Here is a 13,083-nt window from a genome sequence, read left to right as displayed (position 1 = left end):
GCTGTTGATGCAAACTCCACACTACCTATGTGTTGTCTTGATTAATTCAGGACAAGATTCATGTCCATAGCATTATTCTACAGCAGAAGTCATGTTATACTCACGATCTGTTGCTCTGAATTGCTCTTTTTACCAAAGTGAAAACAATCACTTTCTAAATAATTCCAGTTGTTCTACTTGTCGTTTTTTTCATTCAGTGCAAAGTTAAAATAAATGAAACTCAACACTTCCTGCATAGATCACATTAAGAACGTTGCAGTAGCTTAATGGAAATAATGCCTTTGTTAAAAAAATTGACAATAACCGTTGTAGTTTAACAATAATGGAAATAATGGTACAGTAGGTTGGAAATAAAGAGTGAATAAGAACAGCATATCTGTTAAAAAGAATAAGAGAGCAGCAGAGTGGTGATTACAGTATAACATGACTCTGTTGTACTGATGGATAAGTGCTGTGGTTTACTGAAGAGCCATTGTAATAAAGCTAACTCCCTCTTTTTCACAAGGCCTTTACTTGGAACTGATGTTTCTTAGTTAAAGTTGGAAACTATATAAATACTGCTAGTATTTGAGACTTGTATATTATTTGAGAATTTACAGTATTGATATAGTGTATACCTGAACAGGGTTGACAAATTTGCCCTCAATTCTCAGTAACCCTGTGCTCTTGCAGGGCTCTTCTGCGGTGAGGAAGGAGAACTGTGTGTCTTCATCAACGGGAACTTTCTCCAGGGTGAACTGTATAGTGGTGTCTTTCAATATATGGAAAGCTGATGAAGAAAGTGGATTATGTGAGCATGTATCACAAGCTGCATATAAAACGTATGCTTGCATTATTTGCATTACCAAGCACATTTGGACAGATTTGAAACATTCTCACCTTTTCCACGGCTGAGGGATTCAAAGAAGTCATGACGTGTGAACTGTGGTTCATCCTGATTGATGCTTCCATTGCGGGATGGTGATATGCCGCCAGCCTTATCCCCTCTGAGTGCCCTCTTCAACACCAAATGACTCATGTTGACTGAATACAGTCGAATATCCCTCACCAACACCTGCAACCTCTCTCCTTCGGAGTCTTGCCCAGTTACAAAATTCTGGATTGTTATGCTGCCCAGGTGACCAACTAAGAGCTCAGGGTGTCCAGGTTTCCGTGGAATGGACACAACTGGTGATTCAATGCTGATATTAAGGGTCAGCTTCACCAAGAATGTGTCTAAGGCGGATTCAGGTTCTTCCATTGGAAGATCCTCCTCCTCCTCAAATGGATAAGGCCAGCTCTGACTCTGAGTTCGAGTTCTCCGCGAGGGAGTCTCAAAGAGCGAAACCCTACCACTGTACTCTGCCGTCTTGGTGGCTAGAACTGTTGACACTTTTGTGGCAGCACTTTTCAGCATGGAGCGGAAATTGTCTTCTACCTCATTAGCAGACAGACTCAGCTCCTTCAGGAACTTGGCTGAGTGGTTATAGTGCAAGGATGCCATTTGAAGTTGCAAGGAACACTCTCCTTGGGATTTTTCCACAAGGCGAAAATCTAAAGCTTCTGAGGGAGAACCTCCTGTGTCAGCAAGGAATGTTATGCCGCCGAGAGTTGAGGAACTGTCAGCACTACCAATGCTGACCACAAACTGGCTTCTGCCTCCTTCCTGAGTCAGGTCCACCAACTGCATGGACCCGAGTGAACCATTGATGTCCAACCGACTGCCCATGGACACATTGACCTTGGTGCCAGTGATGCTGGCAGTGGCAATCTTCAACCCTTTCTTCTCAGCACCCAGGACAGTGCCAGTGGACACGGTCCGAAGGAGAAGCAGGTTCAGACGGTGGATCTCCACGGTCAGCTCTTTGTTCTGGTCATAGGTGGCCTGATATGTACCCTCCCCTTCCTCACTGCAAGGCTGTGTTGTGTGTTGTTGCGCTGACGATGTCCAGGTGCTTTCCTCTTTGGGAAAAGACTTCTGGAGGAACTTGAGCAGCTCTACCATGGTTTCAGGGTTGAGAATGATGTCCAAGTTATTGACCTGCATGCTTGTCACTTGAAGGGAGCTGTCCAGGTTCATGGAGGGGCAGTCTGAGCTCACAAACTGGTATTCAAGCTTAATGAGGGCCTCTTGGTCTTTAAGAAAAGAACTGAAGGGTGAGATTCTATCCATGGGCATACCAGAGGACAACTCCGTATGATGGCCCTGATGCTCAGGGGACCTGCCATCAGAAGACACAGGGGACGAAGGCTGGCTCTCACGGTGGCTGCCCGTGGGTATGTCAAAACTGAGATTCTTATGAGAAGCCACAAGGAGATCGAAGTCTGAGCCATAGGTCTGTAAGGTGTCCACCAGCAGAAGACCGTGGACAATCAGAGAGACTTCCGCATCATAAGGGCGCTTGACAAAATGAGCATTTGTGCCAAATACCTTGAGAACAGATATGTAGCGGCCGTCGCTTTCTACACCAAGCTGCATGTAGTTAATGTTGAATTCAGCTAATAGTAGACGGGATTCCACCAGGACTTCACGTGTGTGCTGCTCTAAAGTCATCACGCTCTGGGTCAGGTTCTTGGCTGAGCCTTGCAGCTTCCAGGAGCTGTCCTCCCTCTGAAAAATCTTGTCATGACGGAGGGTTAGGGGGTCAGGTGACCTTATATGTGGGCTTCTCTCTTGGCTTTTGTCCCCTTCACTCACAGATGGACTGCTAAGCCTAGCCAGACAACTCCTAAGTGCAGTCATCTTCTCAAGGTTGATATGGACCTTGAGGTCTGGTAGAGTCCCTGACAGCACAGCCCCAGGGAGCTGGGGGTCTGATGTGTAGCGAAGTCTCTGCTCAAGCTGCAGCAGCACATTAAACTTCTCTACCACGTGAGTAGGCCCTACCTCACTCTCTTGAAGATGTTTCCAGTTGTCCTTACAGCGACCAACCATTATCTGGAGATCCTTAAAGGACAGGGAGTATTTTTCGTAAAGCTTTCTGCTGTAGGCCTGTGTACTTTCAGGGGATCTGAGGCTGGGAAGGTCAGGGCTTTTGAGCTCTTCTTTTAAAGGCATGTCTAGTTCAGGTGGTGGAGACTCTGGCGGGGTGGCAAGAGGTGTCTGGTACTCATCATCACTCATGTCTTCCCTCTCAGGTTGAGTAGCCTCTGAGCTGGCCTTAGTGTCATCTTCAAAGAAAGGGAAGAACAACAGGTATGACCTGAGTTACAAACCTCTATAAGCAAAAGAATGAAGATATTTGGGTCCTTCATTTTTATCTTTTATTTGGTAAAATGTCTGTTTTACCTTGAGAGTTTGTGAGAAGAATCCTGCCTAAATCAACAACAACTAGCATTGGGTCCTCTGACTGGAAGTCATCAGGGAAAATCACCTGGGGTGCGCAGATGTCCAATTTCATGGTCCAACGCTTACTGTTTTCCTACAAAGCAAACACATCAGTGGCATGTAGAACCGATTCAACTGCCAATTATCTCATGTCACATCCAGTGAATCACTCTTACGATAAACTCTCCCACGAGTAGCTGATCAATGGTTTGTCGGATCTCTGCCTTGGTCTGCATCTTCAGCTTATTGTACTGCCTCCTGGCAGCCTCTGCCACTCTCAGCTCCAGCTCTGACTGATATCCAAAACCTAATGGTTCAAATACAGAAATCTGCTGGTATTCAAATGTATCAGAAGTAAATGAGAAATGATACTACTATTACTTGGTTTGAATGAACTCAGAATTCGGGTGAGTAATGTTTCTTTGAAGCTATGGTGAAAGATTTTAAACATTTCTATACTTTTCTTATCAGAGTTGACACATAAATGTATTTTTTAATAATCAGAATTGTTATCAAATTTAGTGGGACATTTGAAAATTCCCACTTGGAATTAAATTTGAGGACAGTAATTTTTTCTGCATTGTTGCACAACAATCCCTTACCTTCCTTATCCTTTGAATTTGTTTAGTGTTTTACTTCTTTAAATCGGTTTATTTTACTTTTAAAAACAGCTCTGATGCAGATTGGTATAAAGAGAGACTAGGAGTATGAAAAAAAAACAAAAAAAAAAACTTTCCTTCTTAAAATTAAAACCGTTAGAGTATCTGTCTGTGACTATAATGTCCATAAAATTGTGCTGAGTAATGTATTTACATTACAAAATGTATGTATGCACTCCAAAAAGGGGCAGTGCGGTTCAGTACTTACCTGAGGTATGAACTCTTCCTTTATAGAAGAACTCAGTCACTTTCTTGATTGCTTGTGGGTTGTAGATGATGTTCAATGGACTAGTGTTCACTTCCAGTCTCCTCTCAAACTTACACCTCACAGGGTTACGCTCATAAATCATTTCAAACACTGGTGATGGTGAGCACTCTGCATTGCATCCTGGCAACACAAAAACAAAACAAACTGGTACGTATTCATTGAAAGCTGGTGGGAGTATGGTGCGTTAATGCTCACACTGCCACCAGAATTGGATTATTCCCACATCCATACTGTAAGAGATGTTGTAGCTTATAAACAAAACTAAGAGTCAAAAGCCCTGTAAGTGCCCCTAGAGGCTGGATATGTCATTACACCACACAGACTGAACATTTTGGATGGACTCGATGATTTAACCATCAGTCTCCAATTTAAAACACATGTCAGCCTTTTCTTTGCTATGTCATTACACACAGACCAAGACAGAATAACAGCATAGCAAGCTGCCTTTCTGTATGTCATTCACATACCTCGAGAACTGCTCATCCATTCTACTTCACACTTAGTGGGTTGTTGGGGACCCACGGGAGTGCTTTGTCGAATTCAGTGCAATTTGGACACGCGACATGTTCAATATTAATAAACTTTAACGAAAGTTGATCAAACTGATGTTTCTGACCAACCTTCTGACCTGGGCGTGCTTTTCAGGGGCAGATTTAGTGATTTGAAGGACCCAGGTAAAGGCCCTGGGAATGTTGGTATTAGCAGTGGTAGAAGTACCCAAAAATGTTTCTTAGGTAAAACTATTAACTATTAATAGTACAACTATGAATACAGTACACAGTAAAATGTAAAAGTCCAGCATTCAAATGATTACTTCAAGTGACAAGCAAATGTACTTCAAATGTAATGTAATGTAACAAGCGAAAGAACGTTATAATCAGCACATTGTAGTAAAATGTACTTAATGTCTGTTCAGGGTGGAGTTTTCTATTCCAATATCATGCTGGATTTGATGTATAATAATGCATAATGTTTTTAACTGTGCATATTTTGTGAGCAATGTAACCAGAGTTTAGCTACTCGGTAGGGGTGACTGGGCAGAGGCCAAGTTACACTACAGTAAGGTGTAGTGATGAAAAAGCATAACAAAAACGATGTATTTATGTATTTATAATGAAATATACCGATCAGACAAATCTGTAACCACAAGCACCTAAAGAAAGAGTTTTGAGCAAACTGGCATTTTATTACAAACACCACCAGTGAGGCAGAAGAAAAAGTCGGGCGAGCTGTAGATTTCACCTTCAAATTCAAAACCAGTGCTGCCAGAAGCAACGTCATGAAGTTAAGCCTTCAACTATTACTATTTATTAGTAACCATTATTAGAGACAGAAAGAAACACTGTGGACATGATGTAAAGAACGTGTATTTAAGGATATGCAGAAGTGTCCTCATCTGAACAGCATTCAGTCCCTCTCTCTCAGATCTCACCAGCCAACTGGGAGATCTGCATTTGCAAATGTGAACTTTATTTACTGCAATAAAATTCTCAACTCTAAAGCAAAAGCTCGCTCTTTGTGAATTTGTCTTTGTAGTGCCACATATTATTAAAAAGGAAAAGAGAAATCTTACCAGAAGAACTGCTGGACTGGCCGGATGGCTGGTTCATGGCAACAACAACTTTGTCCTACATCAAGTGACAGATGTTGAAAATACAAGAAGCATGATACAACACACAGTAGAAAATAACACAAATATCATGTTTTTTCAGACCTTTTCAAACTTTTCTCTACATTATGAGCTCTCTGCCCAGCCCGGTCCATCACTGCTTACCGTTTTGGGAGACACCAGGACAGGGAAGATGGTGCCCTGAGTAGTCAAGTCTCTCAGGAACAAACCACCCAGCTTAACAGACAGCAGGGAGGACTCAGAGCGCGGGAGGGACTCCAAAATCACCTTCACCCCTGTGGAAGCATGGTCATAGTCAGTGAGAGGCAGCAGTGCACATGCTCTGAGTCTATGGGACAATAACACTGTTAACTCAGTGGACTACGCATTCAGAGTAGTAGAGTCATTTTGTGTCTCGACCAACAGAGGGGGGTTACAAATCACATACAACCCTCTAGCCCTTCATTTTTCACCTGTACAATCTCTTGGATTGTAACTAACGATTAATCAATTAATCTGTTCATTATCTTTACAATGATTTGATTCATGTTTTGTTCTCAATAAACTGTCAGAAAATAGTGAAAATTGCCCATCAAGGGTCCAAGATGTCTTGTTTTGTCCAATTAACAGTCCAAAACAGAAAGACATTCAGTTAAATATACAAACCAGAAAAAGCAGCTTAAACCAGACAATGGTTAACATTTTTCTTGACAATAGATCAATCAATTATCAAAATAGAACGTTGACAATTAGGTTGGCAAGTATGATGACGTATACTGTATGTACATTAAGATGATCATCAACTGGTCAACCATCAGATGTCCCAAGGTTGTTGTGGGCGATTCAATAAGCTTAACTACTAAGTTACATGAGTTGGATTTACAGGATTTTGGCATAATTTTTTTATAAAAAAAGAAAACCTTGATTTGTATAATATTAAATGAAAAAGAATGTATGATATTGATCCATATGGTTATACAAAATTACGGTACAGCAACATTTCATCCATATCACCCACCCCTAACCAATGGGGCAGTGGTGGCCTAAAAGCTTCCCAAATCCGGGTGTGGAAAGTGAAAAGCAGCGCTTGCCTCTCCCTCACTACCAACACTGAGTTTCCCTTGAGCGAAGCCCTTAATCTGCTCCGTGATCAGACTGTCTGTATTGGGCAGCTTCCAGGTGTGACTGGAACTGTGTGAATGTGATCACCACGTTCTCGGAGAGCATTGCTCTCAGATAAACTCCCCCGAGTGAATAAAGGTGAGAGAATTTTATTGGCATTCAAAATGTCTGACTCCACTGATATGGATCAAACAGGCATATTGATGCAATCTCAACCCAGAAAACCCTCTAACATGTGTCCATCTGTCCAAACAGTGCGTCTGTGTACCTGAGAACTCCAACTGGATGACCCCGCTCTCATGCAGCGCGTCCCCCCTCCTGTCCTGGTGGGAGAGTGTGACTCCGCCCTTCTCCAGTAAGAACTCCAGCCGGGCAAACAGGTGATCTCGCCTGGTGAATGTGTTCAGAGTGTGAGAGTCCTCCAACGGGTCAAACAGGTCTTCTGTCTCTGCTGGAGAAGCATTATATCATCAGGGTCTGCAGCCAGAAGGCACACAGTAAGATTTCAACCAACACTACAGAATACCAGATGTAAATGTAATTTATTATACCGGAGTCTGGACTTATGCCACCAATTATATGATGTCACAGAATATATAATGCAAATTAAATGGAATTTTAAAAAGCCCCTCTCTGGCCTCAGACCGGAGTGAGTCTCTCACCTAAAATGTCCCAGGAGGATGGGCTTGGCAGCAGCTCTTCAGGCCTGTCTGGGTCCTGGGAGTCTCCATACCAGCCCCCCCAGCCCGGGAACCAAGACTGCAGGTACTGGATCATTCCTGAGCTCCCACTCTTGGGGATGGATGTGGTGGCTAAACAGGGCTGGGGGTCACTGCTGGGCTCTCGCACATTCTGAGAAAAAGGAATGAACACAGGCTGAAACTGTAACTAAGACACCTTTAGAGGATCAGTGAATGTTTGATGGATGATTGTGAGTGGTCATCTTTGTGTCATCAGTTGAAAGCTAAGTTAACAAGAGTTTAATGTAAGGCAGAAGGGTATTTCTCTTCCCACAAAGATCATTGGACATGTTGGAACTTCAATTTTATACACGACTGACTAACTTGTGTATGAATCATCTCAACTCACCTCTGCCATCTCTTCCTGCTTTCGGAACCAGTCGTGGACAATTTCTCTGAGACACTGCAGTTCCTCTATCGTCTGCTCCTCTTCCACTCGCTCCAGCTCACTCTAGGTGATGAAGATAAGCGCAGACATCAGTGCACTGAAGTGTGTTTGAAAGTACATCATCTCTGTGATTGGTTAGCTGTGCAGAGGTGAGAAAGGAGCCAGGGTTTGAACTTCTTGACACAACTAAGAACGCCTAACTGTTTCCGTTATCTCGGTATCTAACCACTTCCACGGTTTGTTGTTCCAACAACTCGAACCATTTTTGATTTCTGACGTGGTCTGAAAAAACACTTTTCTAGTATAACCCAGCACTTAGGTCGGCAACTAATTACTATTATCATTCCTGCAGAATGCGCTGATTTTTTCCATAATTTAATCATTTAAATAAATGAATCACATCTGGTCTATATTACATTTCCAAAAATGGTGAAAAATGTCAAACACAATTTTTCACAGGCCTGGTTTTGTAACTGGTTTTGTCGGACCAACAGTCTATAACTCAAAGACGACCAGCACATATTCACATTTGTGAGCCTAGAAGCCAGAGATTTGACTTAAACAATGAATTACTTATCTGCACTTCATTTTTTTCAATCAATCTCTAGAGAGTTTCTTAGAGACACTTCTTAGTGTCTCTTTATGCAAATGTTTTGAGTCAGACGTGAGCACACAGTATTGTGAGAGGGTATTTGCTTCCACTTGTCATTTTGCTGCTTAAAGGAACCCTGTGAAACATTTGGCCACCAGTGGTGCTGTGGAGCAACGTGTTGAAGCTTTGATAGATGACATGCTATTGCACACATCAACAGTCAGTGGGAACACACCAAGAAATATAGCAAGGGGGTATGTACTAGATATTGACAAGATACAAACCAAACAGGACTCACTCATTAAAACACAGCACTACTGTTTAAATGTCAGTAGAATAGATGGTGCAAAGACATCCTCTTAGAGATCAGATGGACGCAGACATTTGAATTCCTTAAATAAAGTAAATAATCATATTAAAAATAAATCTTTACAAAAATCACACCTTTTAATAGGGGACTTATGAATGGTAACCACTGCATTCAGCAATACTCTTCCATCACATGTACAGATCATGTATCAGTGCATTCTGTGCAGCCACACTACTGCAAACAGTACCGCACAGTCTGAGCCAAAGGGCTGCATGCTTTCAGCTGAGTTTATATTACTGGAGTGAATATATTTGATGTGTTTTATGATATCAGTGAACCAGCAAGTAGTAACCTAAAATAAGTGTTAACAGTTTATAACTTCTTAACACATCCTGCTAGTTTCTGCTAGCTAGCTGTGACCATGTGGGATGTAGCTTGATGTAGCATGCTAGCTGAGGAGTTTTAATATCTCTTTAATCTCATCCATTTTTAAAGTAAAACGTTTCTTTTATAAATTAGTTTTCCACTATAAACCCTAAGTTAGCACACAAATCACATTGTCTGCTAGAATTTTCTGAGTACATTTTGCCATTAGTTTACTTGTGTGCTAGCTAACTCACCACATGGCACATTTCACATGTTATGTGCATGCACAAAGTCTTACTCTTCAGAGGGTTAATCAACCTGCGTAGCTATTTATCTGTACTAGCTTTCCCCCTCATCTTAACTGAACAATGCCACTACCACCATAGCCAATAGTAATGGAAGTTAAACTCAAATTGTAATTAGAAGGGTTTACATGTGCGGGGAGGTGTCATCATGAAAAAACAAATAATGATAAAATAAAATAAATATTAATATTTCTCAACCGATCTGTGCTATAAATGTAATTTCTGTATGATTCCAATCATTTCAAGCATCATTATAATCAAAATTGCTGAATTTGCGCATGTCCTGTTCAAACAGAGAGGAGACACGCGAGCTGTGCCTCATCTCAGATTGTGCAATCCCTCACAAACTGGGTTGAGCGCGTCTTTTGCTTTCTCATTGTTTGTCACCACTGTAATATTTGAAGACACTTATTATATGTCCATGTACATGTATTTCACGTATGTGTAGAACCTATTTAGTCTGATCCGACATTAAACCGCAGTGAAAAAGCACAGCGGGGAGGCAAACACAACAGTACCTCTGCCTCAATGAAGGGGACGTACGAGAGCCCACGGCTCGGGTTTATGCTTGTCCTGCTGTTGTTCTTCTTCTACACTTCTCTTCTTCTTCTTATATTTTGCTCTGCTAAAGATACGCGCCGACTCTATTTTTGACAGACCCGTGCTGAAGAGGTCAAGCTGCACAGAACAGATCGACCCAGACAGGAAGTCAGACACTGAAAAGGGATAGAGCAGGGGTCTCAAACTCTCAAACAGGGGCCCGCCACGTCATTTTATGTGGCCCACGAATCCGCCAGCAAAAAAAATAATAATAATAATAATAATTAAAAGTTAGACTTGATAATAAAAATATCCCCGTAGTCAAAATTATGATAGAAAGTCAAAATGATGAGATAGAAAGTCAAAATGAGATACTTCAACACAACAGTCATAGAAGCAGCTCTTTGGCTGGTTACTGTACACTTGACATGGAAATGTATTGTGGGTACATTGAAGACTACTTTAAACGTGGCTTTAAAACACATGAAATACTTCATGTGGGATTGTGCAAACGCACCCTTGAAAGGATTTTAAGCATTGAACAAAGTTATTATAATAACTTGTGTTTGATATTTGTCTTTGATATTTTCTTTAATAGTTTGATCTTTGATAGAGTAATGTGAGTTTATTAACCCTAAATTGAAAGGATTTAAGTTGTAATAACAGAAATGTGCTGAAATATATTTTTACATCTATATAACTGCATGTACAATATTTTGACACTTGACAGTTATTTACCAATATGTTAGGAGTAGTTACATTTACACCGTCTTATATTTACAACCGGCCCTTTGACGGAAACCGTGATGCTGATGTGGCCCAGAGTGAAGATGAGTTTGACACCCCTGGGATAGAGCATCCGGTCATTTCTTAAAATAAAACACTATGTGCAGCCGGATCGCGGTGCACACGCTTCCAGTGGAATCAAATATGTACCTTACCTATGTGTGTGGAAAGAATGCTGATATGAAATATGAAAAACAACCAGTAGTGAATGTGCTAGCTGCCAATTGAATGGTGATTTAAGCTGCTCTATTGGGTTCATATATTTGTAAATCTGACTGAAAGAGTCAGTTCCTCACCGGCCACGAACCTCACCGCACGTCACTGGTTTACATTTATGTCTGTTGCTATCTGCGTATAACATGGTAAATACTGCCTGACCACATTTTTTTGATTTCCATTTCATTCCTGTTAATTCCATTGGGAATTTTGCATATCCCTCAAATTTTGCAACCCTAATTGGGTCTATCCATTGTTAAAAAAGCTTCAATGAAGTGTACAACTCCAGGAGGAAAAGCTTTGTGTACATCCTCTTTAGATTTGTGACATTGTTAAATCAGATCGTTTTATGAGTTGTGTAGGTAAAATAAATGGAATGTGAGGGACAAAATAACAACAATATTTGGTAGTTTTTGTAGTTCAGACTCCTATTTGGGTTGTATTTAAGGATATGAGCAATATAGTCACTTAAATAAGAGTTGATAGATGATTACAGTGTAGTACCTCTTCCTGAGGACTCAGTGGGACTCCTTTTAGCCTTCTGAAGTAGAGGCTGGTGTAGGTCTGGGCATCTCGTGCCCGCTGCAGGGCAAAGCCCCAGCTGCCTCGCCGCCGCTGTTCCCTGATCTCACTCAGGTTGGCCTGGATGGCAAACATCCACCACTGCCGGCAGCTGCAAGGAAAAACAATGTAATGCAGGCTCAGATCTGATTCAAGGATCACATGACCGTTTGCACCCACTATAAAATAAGAGTGAACTTACCTCCCAGAAATCGGCACTTTTGGTCTCCACTTCCGGTAAAGCATCTCTCTCTCCCGACGGTCCAGCTCTTTAAGGAAAGCCATGATCTGCTGGTATTGGACCTACGAGAGAACAAACGCACACACTTAGTCACTGCTCTGTCAGCATGCTCAGTAGAATGCAGATCACCATCTCCACTCACAAACAAAGACTTGAATCTCACTCAGTTGTCCCTCCCGCCTCCCTTACAGTCAAGATGGCAGTGTAGATAACAAAAAACAAGATTTATTCGTCTTGTATCGTTCTCGTAAAATACTCTTATCTCTGATACTGTTTGCGTTCACTGATTAATTACAATTCTTCTCTACCCAGTTATTGGTCTCTATTCCCAGCAAGAGATTCTGTCTGAAAGCAATTCCAATGTAAGTGATGAGGGACCAAGTCCACAGTCCTCATTCTGTCATCCTAGTTCAGCTAATACTACTATGAAGCTTCAACAGAACTTTGGTAGATCTCTGCTTTGAAGCAGATTATGTTTGAGATTAACTCGTATAAAGGCTCCGCCTACTGACCAATCACTGCTCGGTACCTGGATTCTTGGATAATATTACACAAATACGAAGACGTTTAAGTCATAATTCAGTTGAAACAGACAAATGCAGAAAGGACAGCTGGCAATAAATCACTGACTGTGTAAATGAACAGATTTATAATATCAATGCTTCATCTAGAGCACCACAGATCTGACTATAATTTCATGTGTGTATTATATTAAGTTCATGTGTTGCAGATGTATTCTGATGGCGTGTGACAATATTTTAGCCGTATTCTTTCCTCTGTAACCCCGGTGGTGTGAAACAGACAAATCAGTATATATCCTCTCATCATATATTCATTATGTGTGAGCCGTGTGTTGCAGTGTGACGTGTTGGAGTCCTGTCTACACTCACAGACTGGATGCAGCGTTACTCTGCTGCGGTTACTTCAATGTTTGCTGTGGGTTATTATAAGTTATGGAAGGAAACCTTCTTAGCATGAATTATGTTTTTATATTTATTTGAATTGTTACCAAGTCTGTTTCACACCAGCGGCCTACAGGTAAATGATTTTAAGTATCAAAATATGAATCGTTT

The 13,083-nt window shown here is 41.4% G+C and overlaps 1 protein-coding gene across 7 annotated transcripts in view; it reads right to left on the bottom strand.

Annotated features, from left to right (window-relative positions):
* Window positions 1-13,083, bottom strand: part of vps13d (vacuolar protein sorting 13 homolog D) — an 82,645-nt gene that overhangs the window by 53,264 nt on the left and 16,298 nt on the right. For 6 of the 7 annotated variants that reach the window (XM_076081735.1, XM_076081733.1, XM_076081736.1 and 3 more), the window contains 12 exons: window positions 11,972-12,072; window positions 11,713-11,881; window positions 8,055-8,156; window positions 7,628-7,817; window positions 7,234-7,416; window positions 6,009-6,139; window positions 5,808-5,862; window positions 4,175-4,354; window positions 3,484-3,614; window positions 3,269-3,401; window positions 880-3,150; window positions 618-769 (listed from right to left, as the gene is read on the bottom strand). In XM_076081735.1, coding sequence (XP_075937850.1) covers window positions 618-769; window positions 880-3,150; window positions 3,269-3,401; window positions 3,484-3,614; window positions 4,175-4,354; window positions 5,808-5,862; window positions 6,009-6,139; window positions 7,234-7,416; window positions 7,628-7,817; window positions 8,055-8,156; window positions 11,713-11,881; window positions 11,972-12,072 — 3,798 coding nt within the window. The remainder of the gene's footprint in view (window positions 1-617; window positions 770-879; window positions 3,151-3,268; window positions 3,402-3,483; window positions 3,615-4,174; window positions 4,355-5,807; window positions 5,863-6,008; window positions 6,140-7,233; window positions 7,417-7,627; window positions 7,818-8,054; window positions 8,157-11,712; window positions 11,882-11,971; window positions 12,073-13,083) is intronic. The other variant, XM_076081737.1, reaches the window with a different exon arrangement.

The sequence above is a fragment of the Anarhichas minor genome, unplaced genomic scaffold, assembly GCF_050575085.1.
Source record: "Anarhichas minor isolate MPS153535 unplaced genomic scaffold, ASM5057508v1 ptg000086l, whole genome shotgun sequence".
Lineage (NCBI taxonomy): Eukaryota > Metazoa > Chordata > Actinopteri > Perciformes > Anarhichadidae > Anarhichas > Anarhichas minor.
The sequence above is the reverse complement of the archived record's forward strand: the minus strand, read 5'-3'. Positions and strand labels throughout refer to the sequence as shown.